Here is a 14443-nt window from a genome sequence, read left to right on the forward strand (position 1 = left end):
TGTGTATAAAATGCTATAATTCAAGTTGCGTTTGCCTTCAATAATTTTATTTATTTTATAAACAAACTAAGCCAAAGTTTTCACAACAAAAACCAATTTCAATTCATTAATTTAATTTAATTTAATTTCCTTAATTAGACTTATCATTTTAATTAAATCCTAACAAAACAACCATAATAGTTTATTCTAATTATTGAATTTAATCTTTAAAAAGTAAAAGTTTCTCAATTAATGCCCCACACGTGATCAAGACAAACCTCAGCTTATCTTGCTTTTGTGTTTGCATTATATTATACTATATTATCTGCCATTTCCATTGGCCAGCATTTCAACATCTTTCTTCAATCTCTTCTCTATCTTCAACTTTAGCCAAATTTTTATTTTCGCTGTCTCCTCTGACTTCAACATTCTCAATTTTGTCATTTTCATTTCAACGCTATAATTGGGACTATAAAGGTTCAACTCTTCCGGCTTTTTTCGTTATGCCAATTTTCTTCAATGCATGCATATTTATGCATATAAATGTGCATATTTTTAAGGTTCATTCACCATCTTAAACCGGTTTTATTGAAAAAAAAAAACCCCTGGATTTTGGGCTCCACTTAGTTTGATGCATTTCTTTGTTTTTAAGTAATATAAAGTCTCCAAGCCTTATTTTTAAGACTTATCTTTATCATAAAGTGCTTTCACTACGAAATTCTTTTATGCTTAAATTTTTACGTTTGACAGATCAACCTCATTTTATATGTGACTATGTGGAATTAATCCCAAGGAGCGTGATACCTTTCCCAATATCATTTCCAAGAGACTTGCATTTGTGACACGGTTGGGTTTAGAAATCATTTCCAACTGGACATCTCAGCTTGCCATCCAGTTTCTGCTGGCGTTAACAAATTTTTGAAAGTGCTCATGGTCCGTTCCAACTGACCGGTAGCTTGACCAGCGACGAGGCCATAAGGAGTAAATTAATTTAATGATCTGAACCGAATTGACTAAACACCAGTGAACGACACTAATTTAAGAGTATGATATAAAAATACATAGTTAATAAACGCGTCCACTTGCAGAATAACGTATGCATATTCGTCGCTTTTGAAATAGTACATTGATTGATGGTGGTTTCTGAAAAACAAATTTTTCAGAATGATTTTGCATGTGGTCATCGCTAATTATGTAACGTATTACGTAAAATATAGCTTTTTCCATCAATAAATATTCTAAATCAGAATCAAAGGTGATTTAAAAAATTTGGCCTCTATGATCCCTACCAAAGGGATGGTACTTCAACCCTGCACATTTCCACTCGCTTTTCTGGGATGAATGTCTTCTTGCCATCTTCCCTTTTGGGTGGATTGTGTAGATATATGACCCTGGTTTCTGCACATGTAATACATAATACTTGTTGTTCCACCCTGATGTTTAAAATGTCTCCTATGTCGTTCGCTGTTATTCGCCGGTTAATTTTTTTGTTGTTGAGTCGGCATAAAAAAATATTTTGTGGCCCAACTTTCCGCAAAAGTGCAAAAACTTCACAGATGATTGTTTTTGCAGTTTCGGGGTCTCTTGAACGCCTCTTGGCCTCTTGAACGAAAGTGAACTCTTTTAGTTTGGACTGCAAATCGCCACTACCAACGCACTGCCTTTTATGGGGTGTCCTCCAGAATAATTTCCACTTTTGCGCACCAGGATGATGCGATTGCGCCGGCCTTGACTGGGTTAATTTTAGGAAACTGCACAGACTTGGTATGCCCTTAATAAGGTGCCGTTGATTTTAAGGCCCGCACCAGTTCGACTAGATTTTTGTGTTGCAACTTTATAAGGCTACGCCATGGTACAACTTCTGATGTCTGAAAAAAAACCTGTATATGACAGCTATAGGTCACCGTCAACCTGAGTGCAAAAGAAGAAACAAATTCCCAAAACTATCTAAGAAAAACAGCGTCCACGCGACATGACTCTCTAAATTAAGTTATAGAATTTCTGATCAATCAGTTATATGGCAGCTGAAGGATATATCCGACTGATTCTAAACGTTATAAGTGGCAGTCTTATATGCAGTTTTTAAAACTGAGAGACTAGTTTGCGTAACCTCGGGTATAATTTTATTTTTCTAAGTGTACCTTTCTGAATATAACTTTCAATTTAATATTTTTTATTTATTTTATGCTTATAATTGGCAAACAAATATTTTGTTTCCAAAAGTTTTAATTGCATTTACAAAAAATTTTTAACCTTATCAAAAAAATCTTAGATAATTTTGTTAGATCATATTAAAAAATGGTTGCAGTAACTTAAAGACTAGTATTAAAAAATGACAGAAAGGGAAATTATTTGTTTACAAAGAATGCTGGATTTGGTGACAAGTGTGGTGACATTGCCATAATATTTCCTTGCTGCTGCATCTGCTGTTGTTGACTTCTAGTATTTGTCGCGTAAAGTTGTTGTTGAAAACTGTGGTATTGCTGTGCATATTTTAAATCATTTGACGATGGTCCAACAAAGTTTATATTAGATCCATTTTGCGGGGCACTATTTCCTGTGGGCGCCATTAAATTATTATTGCTGGGTCCAATTAGATTCTGTAACTGTCCTTGCCCTTGCAGAGGGATTGGTCCCCCAACACTCGTCGGATTTTGACATATTCCACTTGTCATAGTCTTTAGGTGGTGAGGCTTGGCTTGATTAGATTGTTGTGACGCAGAAAACATATTTGATCCGGTATTGTTACAAGCAGTGCCATTAAAAATCGCAGAACCATCTCCGACGCAATCTAGAGTATCCGCATTATGTGAAAACTGATTTTGCCTATTGACTGAAGATTGAATACGAGGACCCGTTGTATGCGGTCGCAAGCCATGCGGCCGCATTCCTCTTATTAATGAAGGTTGACCAATACCCATACCAACATCATGGCCAGTTAGGCTTCCATCTTCTTCCATCATAGCAAGTTGGTTACAATTTTGGTAAAAGTTTATGGTTCCAGTACCTGGATTAGAAATCTTGTTTTGCTGGTCGCCGGGAGAGCTTACGATCATGGCACCTGTTCCAGATCCTACTAACATACCACCATCCACCGTCGGTGGCCCATTACCGACTGAAGTCATTTGCGGATTTGCGTATCTATGCAAAAATTCAAGACTTGGCGGCATTCGCACATTGCTCACTCCATTGTTATTATTATTCGAATTATTCTGCGGGCGAACGGGCATGTACTGTATAGTATTTGGAGTACTTGCCTTTACTTGTATATTAGGATTAAAGTTCGATCCAAAATTGACAGGGATTCTACCCATTAGACGTGCACCAGGAGGCAAAACATTCTGAAAATTGGGGGCACTTCCAGAACCTGAGATAGGGCCAGAACCGAAGTCTCTTATTACACCGTTTGGAGAATTAGCGTTAAAAGACGGTGAGGCACCTGGAACGCCCGGAGCGCACATTTTCGGGTTAAGCATTCGTTGACCTAATGAATTCATCATGGGGTTTATAGAATGGCAGCTGTTTTGATTAATTACATCTATAGCAGTGGCATCTAAACCTGAAATCATTCCATGCTCCATATTAATGTCTCCTGATCCGGATCCGCTTATCATGCTTATTCCACCAGTTCCAACTGGGCTTCCCACACCAGAAACACAATTAGTTAATTGTTGGGACATCTGCGCCAGTGATGAGATTGGATCAAAATTTTGAACCATCTTGTTCGTTGAAGAGCGATTACCATTGGGATTTAGAGGAATATTATCTGAACGTCGATTAAACTGTACGGATCCGACAAGTCCCGAAGATTGACGCTGAATAGGAAATATTAATTAAAAATAAATGTTTAAATTAAAAAAAAATTAGTTACCTCCACTTGTAAATTGGAATTTGATATTTTATATGGATTTAACGATGGATTGTTGTTTAAATTCGAATGATGATTAAATATAAGGCCAGGGCTAGATGCAGCAAATCTCGAGTCAACATTGGCTTCCATTGACCCAGGCGATCGTGGTCCATGCGAGCTTGGTCGTCTGTTTTTTATGTTATCTACTGGAATTCACAGATTGCTTAATTTCAATGATCTTTAAGTTCAGTGGGAAAAATATGTACATTTAAAATTTTTAGCTGTTTTGTTTTTATCGATCTTTGAATATAATCGATAAGGGTAAAGCATTTCACAATACAAATTTATTTTTTGTTCGTTTTGAATAATTTTATAAAAATCTAATAACACGAATAATAACTCTAAACTTTAATACATATTATAACAAAATATTGTTGGTCATAATTAAAAAATTGACAGATAATTTTACTACAACAAAAATGGCGAGTATCAGTTAAAATATTATTATAACTTGTAAATTATAAATACTTATAAATTGGAACTTGATATTTTATACTTTATATTACCTCCATATAATTAGTATTACTGAAATATTAACAAGAATATTTCCTCTAATTTAATATGATCCCTGCAAACCACATCCCAATGAATAATTTGATTTCAATATGTAATTGTTTTTATTAGGAAACTTCCTCGAATTATAACGTTATTGGAAATAAATTTATTTATTAAATTTAATTATTTATTTGGGCACGGTAAATAATGTCCTTAGACAAGGAATTAATTCAACCCACAATATTACGTCGGTTAAAGCGATGGTGAGTGCTAGACACAAACTTTGGTGATGTTGGCGTTAATGGAAAGTGGGTCGCCAAAGGGGTTTTCTGGCGACCAGGGAAGGTGCAAAAATGTGTCAAAACTATTGATAGGTATCTTGATACGGGGAGGCATTAGGCTACTGATTGGTACCGATGCGGAACAGGTAATATACTTGGGCATGTTGCTTTTTATTTGGGATCTTTAGCTGTCTTTTCAATATTCTTCGAGTAAAATGACAATTCCATTACAAGCATTATTCTCCACTAATTAAAAAAAAAAGCAAAACCCGTATTACGTAGTTTTGATCTCTTCTTGCACCAATGAACGTTTTTTTTAAATTCCGAACATATCATAAATATTGTGTCAAGATGTCGATATCTCAAGATCCAAGGAAAAATTACGTTATGACGAACGTCGGGGTATACGATTGCGCCAATCGTCTGCACCAATCGCCAACCCATAAACCCATATTTTACACACTCCTTTTAAACTAACCCATAAACCCATATTGGGACAAGTGAAAAAAAAAATTTTTTAATTTTACGGGATAGAATAATCCGTTTTTTGAGGCGAAAATCAGTTTTTAGATTCACTATCGATTAAAAGTCAATAAGTAGTTTGGTGTACCAAATAAATTTAAAAAATTTAGAAAAAAAAAATAACAAATACTTTCACACTACTTGGAGAATCTTGCTGTTAAAAAAATGGATTTCGATTTTTTGCTTTTGGATGAGTCTGTGGGAAACTCAGGTGTATAACAAAAATTAATTTTTTGGATGCGCCGTCAGAGATTCCCTATAACTCGCATTTTTATACCCTTGCAGAGGGTATTACAATTTTGGTCAATAGTGTGCAACGCAGTGAAGGAGACATCTCCGACCCTATAAAGTATATATTCTTGATCAGGATCACCTCCTGAGTCGATATGAGCATGTCCGTCTGTCCATCTGTCCGTCGGTCCGTCTGTCCGTCTGTCTGTTTCTACGCAAACTAGTCTCTCAGTTTTAAAGCTATCGAGTTGAAACTTTGCACACATCCTTCTTTCCTTTGCAGGCAGTATATAAGTCGGAACGGCCGGGATCGGTCGACTATATCCTATAGCTGCCATATAACTGATTGATCGGAAATGCCATAACTTTGGTGTTTTTTAAGTTGGAGGGTTGAGACTTTCCACACATGTTATATTTGACCAAAATATCTTGTGTACAAAATTTCATAAGGATCGGCCGACTATATCCTATAGCTGTCATAGAACGATCGAAATTGGCATAACTTTGTTGTTTTTTAAGTTAGAAAGATGGGATTTGGTACAGATTCAATTTTGGGAAAAAAAATCTGATTTGTCGAATTTCATAAGGATCGGCCAACTATATCCTATAGCTGTCATATAACTGATTGATCGGAAATGCTATAACTTCGTTGCTTTTCAAGTTAGAAGCATGGATTCCTCTTTTGGCAAAATAATTCGATATGCCAAATTTCATAAGGATCGGCCGACTATATACGATCCGCTATATATCTAATAATATAAGATGCGTGGCGTCACCTAGCGGACTGCGACTCAACTGCAAGGGTATATCAACTTCGACTCCGCCCGAAGTTAGCTTTCCTTTCTTGTTATCATTAAAAATTTACAAAAATATTCTTCATGGTGTTTCATTAAATTGAGTTACGCTACCAATATCTTTACAAAACAAGAAAGGAAAGCTAACTTCGGGCGGAGCCGAAGTTGATATACCCTTGCAGTTCAGTCGCTGTCCGCTAGGTGGCGCCACGCATCTTATATTATTAGAGATAGAGAAAATCGTATATAGTCGGCCGATCCTTATGAAATTTGGCAAATCAGATCATTTTGTCCAAAATAGAATCTGTACCAAGTCCCATCTTTCTAACTTAAAAAACACCAAAGTTATGCCAATTCCGATCGTTCTATGACAGCTATAGGATATAGTCGGCCGATCCTTATGAAATTTTGTACACAAGATATTTTGGTCAAATATAACATGTGTGAAAAGTCCCAACTCTCTAACTTAAAAAACATCAAAGTTATGGCATTTCCGATCAATCAGTTATATGGCAGCTATAGGATATAGTCGACCGATCCCGGCCGTTCCGACTTATATACTGCCTGCAAAGGAAAGAAGGATGTGTGCAAAGTTTCAACTCGATAGCTCTAAAACTGAGAGACTAGTTTGCGTAGAAACAGACAGACGGACAGACGGACATGCTCATATCGACTCAGGAGGTGATCCTGATCAAGAATATATATACTTTATAGGGTCGGAGATGTCTCCTTCACTGCGTTGCACACTTTTGACCAAAATTATAATACCCTCTGCAAGGGTATAAAAAGGTAAATGCTGATTTTTTGACAAATGCTAAGGGGCCGTTGTTCATATCATGCGTTATCATTGTAGGGGGGAGGGAGGTGAATAAACCAGAAATAAGTATCACGTAATACTTAATCGGCCCCTAAGAAGAAAGACGAAATTAAGAAAAAGAGCAAAACTACATTTGAATTGCATAATTAAACAGATCCTTTTAATGCCTATCAGTATCTGACAATGTACAACGCGTAGCAATACGTGTTTACATATAATTTGTTTAAAAAAGTCAAGTTAAATTTGAGTTGCGAACTCGAATTTGGTACAAAAAAACTAAAAACCAAACACAAGCGCACAAAAATCAATTCTTAGGAGAATTTTACTATTAAATCAATTTTCCAATAAAAATGTTGAAAACAGCCCATCTATACAACAGCATCTATACAAATTTCACGGATGTGTCGGTCGATACTTAAGAAATTTTTGGATCCGATAAGATTGCCCAAAATTGAATCCGAAGAAAATCGCATTAATCTACACACTTTCGGAGTTCCTTAAAAAGAACTCGAAGACGTGGAATGTAGAAGTCGTTGCATGGGTGGGTTACATTGGGTTACATAATTTTTTTAAAATAAAAAAATAAAAAATTAAAAAGTTTAACGAAACTTTTGATTAATTAGGAGACACATATTATATTTAATAAACATTTTAAACATGTTTTTTTTCAAGTTGCATTCGGATTGCCTTTAATACATGTGTGTCTGTGTATGTGTGGGAATCTATGCAAATTTCTTCGGATATTTCACAAATCATAATTTATTTCACTGTTGTAAAGTTTTTTAAAGAAATGTTGCGCCACAAATGTGTTGGCTCGACTTAGCAGTATTGACAAATTCTTTATTAATTCGACTTAATTATTTTATAGGTATTTAAATTAAAGTAAAGTAAAGAAATATTCTTTAGCTTCCTCCCCTTGAGGGGGCAGGATGGTTTGAGACTTCAAAAAAAATTTTTTTTCAGAAATTTTTTATATAATAGAACATTATCTCAGGAATATCCTGTGAAAGTTTCATGTCGATCGGACTAAAGCTTGCTGAGATACCGATTTTCAAGTTTCTTTCTCTCCATATACTTTCAATTGCTTTTAAAACTTTAGACGCGTTTTTCTCAAAACAAATTTTTTCAAGTCGGTGCGTAACGTAACTCAAAAAGTAATGCTCGGATCTAAATAAAATTTGTCACACATCTTTAATACAATAAATACTTGCGGATGAACGAACGCTTTTTTTTTTAAATTTTTTTTTTACCATTTTGACGGGCAATAATACGCTAATTTTTATGTAAAAATGGTACCTCCGACTTTACAACCGCGCCAAAAATTCAAAATCGCATATTTTTCAAGATCGCTTCGTTCATCCGCACAAGAAACTAATATTCAAAGTAAATCAATTCAATTCTTTTATTTCCGATAACACTGTAAGGCCAGACTTTACGCACCGCAAGATAATAATTTTTTGAAGCGACTCCGGCCGACTGCCCGTCACGGGATAAATAATAATTATTTCTTAACAAAAAAATTCATAGATACTCTCGAAATATCTAAGAAATCAAACAGATTTCAGTTTATGAAGGAACGGATTTGAATCCGAATAAAAATCTATGGGATCTGCTAAAAAAAAACGATTGGCAAAGTACGATATTGCACCGAAGGAGGACTGTGGGAAAAACTGGGTGGAAAAATATTCCAAAGGAAATCTTTCAGAATTTGGTTGAAAGTATGCCTAGACGCATTAAAAGCGCCATTTAAGATATGAGTTTTTGGGCAAAGTAATAAAATTTGGGAAAACCACGAAAAAGCACTAACGTGCAAAGTGGCTACATCGACTATTTTATACCCTTGCAGAGGGTATTACAATTTTGGTCAGAAGTGTGCAACGCAGTGAAGGAGACATCTCCGACCCTGGAAAGTATATATATTCTTGATCAGGATCACCTCCTGAGTCGATATGAGCATGTCCGTCTGTCTGTCTGTCTGTCGGTTTCTACGCAAACTAGTCTCTCAGTTTTGGAGCTATCGAGTTGAAACTTTCCACACATCCTTTTTTTCCTTGCAGGTAGTATATAAGTCGGAACGGCCAGGATCGGTTGACTATATCCTATAGCTGCCATATAACTGATTGATCGGAAATGCCATAACTTTGGTGTTTTTTAAGTTAGAGGGTTGGGAGTTTCAGTGGATTCCTCTTTGGTCAAAATAATTCGATATGCTAAATTTCAAAAGGATAGGCCGACTATATACGATCCGCTATATATCTAATAATATAAGATGCGTGGCGCCACCTAGCGGACTGCGACTGAACTGCAAGGGTATATTAACTTCGGCTCCGCCCGAAGTTAGCTTTCCTTTCTTGTTTTATTTGGATTTTATTTTTATACCCTTGCAGAGGGTATTATAATTTTGGTCAGAAGTGTTCAACGCAGTGAAGGAGACATCTCCGACCCTATAAAGTATATATATTCTTGATCAGGATCACCTCCTGAGTCGATATGAGCATGTCCGTCTGTCCGTCTGTCCGTTTCTACGCAAACTAGTCTCTCAGTTTTAAAGCTATCGAGTTGAAACTTTGCACACACCCTTCTTTCCTTTGCAGGCAGTATATAAGTCGGAACGGCCGGGATCGGTCGACTATATCCTATAGCTGCCATATAACTGATTGATCGGAAATGCCATAACTTTGGTGTTTTTTAAGTTAGAGGGTTGGGACTTTCCACACATGTTATATTTGACCAAAATATCTTGTGTACAAAATTTCATAAGGATCGGCCGACTATATCCTATAGCTGTCATACAACGATCGGAATTGGCATAACTTTGGTGTTTAGTTAGAAAGATGGGACTTGGTACAGATTCTATTTTGGACAAAATAATCTGATTTGCCAAATTTCATAAGGATCGGCCGACTATATACGATCTTCTATATATCTAATAATATAAGATGCGTGGCGCCACCTAGCGGACTGCGACTGAACTGCAAGGGCATATCAACTTCGACTCCGCCCGAAGTTAGCTTCACGGTTGCCATTCCAAAAAAATTTTTTGTACCAAAATTTTGAAAAAATGTACCAATTTGGGCAAAAATGTACCACAAATTTTTCTCGGTATTTTTTAAAACTAAAATTTCTTAACGTTTTTTTAAAATGATCTTTTATTATTTCACGTACTTATTATTTTATGTATTTCACAATTTATAACTGTTTACGTAGTGATGGACCTTACGTTGGCGCATACATATTTTCTTAATTTGAGACGGAACATCGCAGATCGACTGCATGCGATATTTTTCAGTGTTAGTAATGGTTCCATTTCTAACTGATACAAAATTTGTGCTTGGTGGAACAGAGCCATTTGTTAAAATAATATGTGTGAACATAAAATTTTTTGAAAAAAGACCAGGCATATTGAAAATGTACCAAAATGAAAAAAAGTGATCCAATGTACCAACGCATAAAAAATGTACCAGTTGTGGTACATTTGTACCAAAAATGGCAACCGTGGTTAGCTTTCCTTTCTTGTTTTTTTTTTGCATTTTGTTAAAGTATATACATTTAGAAATGTGTCCACAAAATTTTGAAATGATCCGGTGAAAATTCAGTGAGATACACATGTTGAAAGGGAGGGGCGTCCGGTAAGCGTAATGGTGAGTTGAAACTTTAAACACGTTTTTCTCAAAACTACGTTTTCAAAGTCGGTGACCACTCTTACTCGAAAACTAGTGACCCGATTGTCTTGAAATTTAGCATGCTCTTTTATTACATAATAATCTAGTACTTAATCGAAGGATTTTTTTTTTATGCAAAACTTTTTTTTTTTTACTGCTGAAAAACTACCGATTTTTTTGACGAAAAACGATTTTTCAACTTTGAAAGGTCGCCATTTTGTCAAATATTTTTTTTTTTTAATATCCTTCGATTAAGTACTAGATTTACTTTTAATAAATGTAAATCCGTTTCATTTTTTGATTTCAGACTATCCAGTTTTTCACAGTGTTGGTCACCGCAACTCGCCTTTTTCGGATGGACCTCACTTCGACGGGGCATAACTTTGAAACCCTTAAATATTTTCTACTTTTTTTTTTCAAATTTAAAATAAAATAATGTACTTTCACATAATAAAACGATATTTCAAAAAAATTCAATAGTTTACGAGAAAAAAATTCGGAAAAAATGCCTATTTTTTGGCCCTCCAAGTGCGCATGCCCCCTTAAGGGGGCAGGATGGTTTGAGACTTAAAAAATTTTTTTTTTTCAGAAATTTTTTATATAATAGAACATTATCTGAGGAATATCCTGTGAAAGTTTCATGTCGATCGGACTAAAACTTGCTGAGATACCGATTTTCTAGTTTCTTTCTATCCATGTACTTTCAATTGCTTTTAAAACTTTAGACGCGTTTTTCTCAAAAAAACTTTTTCAAGTCGGTGCGTAACGTAACTCAAAAAGTAATGCTCGGATCTAAATACAATTTTGCATACATCTTTAATACAATAAATACTTGCGGATGAACGAACGCTTTTTTTTTTAAATTTTTTTTTTACCATTTTGACGGGCAATAATACGCTAATTTTTATGTAAAAATGGTACCTCCGACTTTACAACCGCGCCAAAAATTCAAAATCGCATATTTTTCAAGATCGCTTCGTTCATCCGCACAAGAAACTAATATTCAAAGTAAATCAATTCAATTCTTTTATTTCCGATAACACTGTAAGGCCAGACTTTACGCACCGCAAGATAATAATTTTTTGAAGCGACTCCGGCCGACTGCCCGTCACGGGATAAATAATAATTATTTCTTAACAAAAAAATTCATAGATACTCTCGAAATATCTAAGAAATCAAACAGATTTCAGTTTATGAAGGAACGGATTTGAATCCGAATAAAAATCTATGGGATCTGCTAAAAAAAAACGATTGGCAAAGTACGATATTGCACCGAAGGAGGACTGTGGGAAAAACTGGGTGGAAAAATATTCCAAAGGAAATCTTTCAGAATTTGGTTGAAAGTATGCCTAGACGCATTAAAAGCGCCATTTAAGATATGAGTTTTTGGGCAAAGTAATAAAATTTGGGAAAACCACGAAAAAGCACTAACGTGCAAAGTGACTACATCGACTATTTTATACCCTTGCAGAGGGTATTACAATTTTGGTCAGAAGTGTGCAACGCAGTGAAGGAGACATCTCCGACCCTGGAAAGTATATATATTCTTGATCAGGATCACCTCCTGAGTCGATATGAGCATGTCCGTCTGTCTGTCTGTCTGTCGGTTTCTACGCAAACTAGTCTCTCAGTTTTGGAGCTATCGAGTTGAAACTTTCCACACATCCTTTTTTTCCTTGCAGGTAGTATATAAGTCGGAACGGCCAGGATCGGTTGACTATATCCTATAGCTGCCATATAACTGATTGATCGGAAATGCCATAACTTTGGTGTTTTTTAAGTTAGAGGGTTGGGAGTTTCAGTGGATTCCTCTTAGGTCAAAATAATTCGATATGCTAAATTTCAAAAGGATAGGCCGACTATATACGATCCGCTATATATCTAATAATATAAGATGCGTGGCGCCACCTAGCGGACTGCGACTGAACTGCAAGGGTATATTAACTTCGGCTCCGCCCGAAGTTAGCTTTCCTTTCTTGTTTTATTTGGATTTTATTTTTATACCCTTGCAGAGGGTATTATAATTTTGGTCAGAAGTGTTCAACGCAGTGAAGGAGACATCTCCGACCCTGTAAAGTATATATTCTTGATATATATTCTTGATATTCTTGACAAAATGTGCAAAATCTCATAAGGATCGGCCGACTATATCCTAAAGCTGTCATAGAAAGATCGGAATGGGCATAACTTTGGTGTTTTTTTTAAAATAGAAAGAATCTTGGTGCAGATACCATTTTGGGCAAAATAATCTGATTTGGCAAATTTCATAAGGATCGACCGACTATATCCTATAGCTGCCATATAACTGAACGATCCGAAATGGCACATCCTTGCTATTTTTAAAGATGCTTGAGGCTGTTTCCAAAATTTTCATTAGAAACTTGATTCCATGGTGAAATTCTCACAAGGATCGGAACTATATACGATTTGATATACACTTAATAATGTAAGCTGCTGCCTAACTGAAAGGGTATATTAACTTCAGCTCCTAATAAGATTTATTAATTGATTTATTGAGATTGATTCTTAAAAAATAATTGTATTTTAGGACTTTCACTATAAGATTTATAATTATTTCAGTCCCTTATTTTAATTGATAGAATTGTTAGGCAAATCAATAAAAATTGTATATGTAAACAAAAAAGGAAAGCTAACTTTGGCGGAGCCGAAGTTGATATACCCTTGCAGTTGTGCCATTTCCGATCGTTCAGATATATGGCGGCTATTGGATAATTGGGCGATCCCTATGAAATTTGGCAAATAAGATTTTTTTTTTCCTATTGCTCCGCTTGGTAGCTTAGGGTATCCACAAGTGCATTTCACCGGACACTATTCTGCCCTGTTCTTTTTTGCCAAGTCCCAGGTGATGTTATTGTCAGAGAGTTCGAGTAATGTTGATCGGCGCCAGGTTAGCTTGGGGCGTCCCACTCTTCCGCTTCCTTGCGGGTTCCACTCCAAGGCCATTCTAGCTATGCTGTCTCGTTCTTTCCTTTCTCGCTTATGCCAGCAATTGCGATCTGCATTTTTTCCATCTCCTTTTCATTCTGCGCAGGTCTTGAATGCTCCATTAGGGTCCTCACATTCCATTGTCCAACTTCGTGTCCGTTGCGAAAAGCGGAGGGTCGTCGTCTGGTTGGGGGGGTGATTGTTGTCTGATCTTGTGTTTGATTCTGTAATCGTTATTTTTTCGGTCGATCCGGTGATTAGCCGAGTGCAACCTATTTCATAAGTGGGGCTGCCACCTAACGACATCTGGGAATGCCGGTTTTTCGGGTTTTATGCACATAATTATAAATAGAAAAAATCCAACGAGAACTTTCACTATTTACATCATATGCGCGAGCGCCGAAAAACTTGCAGGGCCATGCACTTGACATGAGTGGGGCTCGAACCCACGACCTCACGCTTAGCGAGCTAGTACACTAACCAATAGGCTATGAGGCCCTCCCATAAGATTCCCAAAATAGAATCTGTACCAAGTCCCATCTTTCTAACTTAAAAAACACCAAAGTTATGGCATTTCCGATCAATCAGTTCCAACTTATGTACTACCTGCAAGAAAAAGAAGGATGTGCGCAAAGTTTCAACTCGATAGCTCTAAAACTGAGAGACTAGTTTGCGTAGAAACCGACAGACAGACGGACAGACAGACAGACGGACAGATGGACAGACGGACATGCTTATATCGACTCAGGAGGTGATTCCCTCCTTCCAAAGCAAACTTTTATAAATGAAATTATTACTTTTATAAA

General features: G+C 36.2%; 1 protein-coding gene across 5 annotated transcripts in view; it reads right to left on the reverse strand.

Moving 5' to 3' along the window:
- Window positions 1–2247: 2247 nt before the first annotated feature.
- Window positions 2248–14443, reverse strand: part of LOC6506063 (protein BCL9 homolog) — a 62440-nt gene continuing 50244 nt past the window's right edge. For 3 of the 5 annotated variants that reach the window (XM_014904248.3, XM_001966615.4, XM_014904249.3), the window contains 2 exons: window positions 3851–4035; window positions 2248–3794 (listed from right to left, as the gene is read on the reverse strand). In XM_014904248.3, coding sequence (XP_014759734.1) covers window positions 2328–3794; window positions 3851–4035 — 1652 coding nt within the window. In that variant the 3' untranslated portion in view covers window positions 2248–2327. The remainder of the gene's footprint in view (window positions 3795–3850; window positions 4036–14443) is intronic. The other 2 variants (XM_044717758.1, XM_032455813.2) reach the window with 1 other exon arrangement.

This window comes from Drosophila ananassae (genome assembly GCF_017639315.1).
Source record: "Drosophila ananassae strain 14024-0371.13 chromosome 4 unlocalized genomic scaffold, ASM1763931v2 tig00000061, whole genome shotgun sequence".
In the NCBI taxonomy this organism is placed as follows: Eukaryota; Metazoa; Arthropoda; class Insecta; order Diptera; family Drosophilidae; genus Drosophila; species Drosophila ananassae.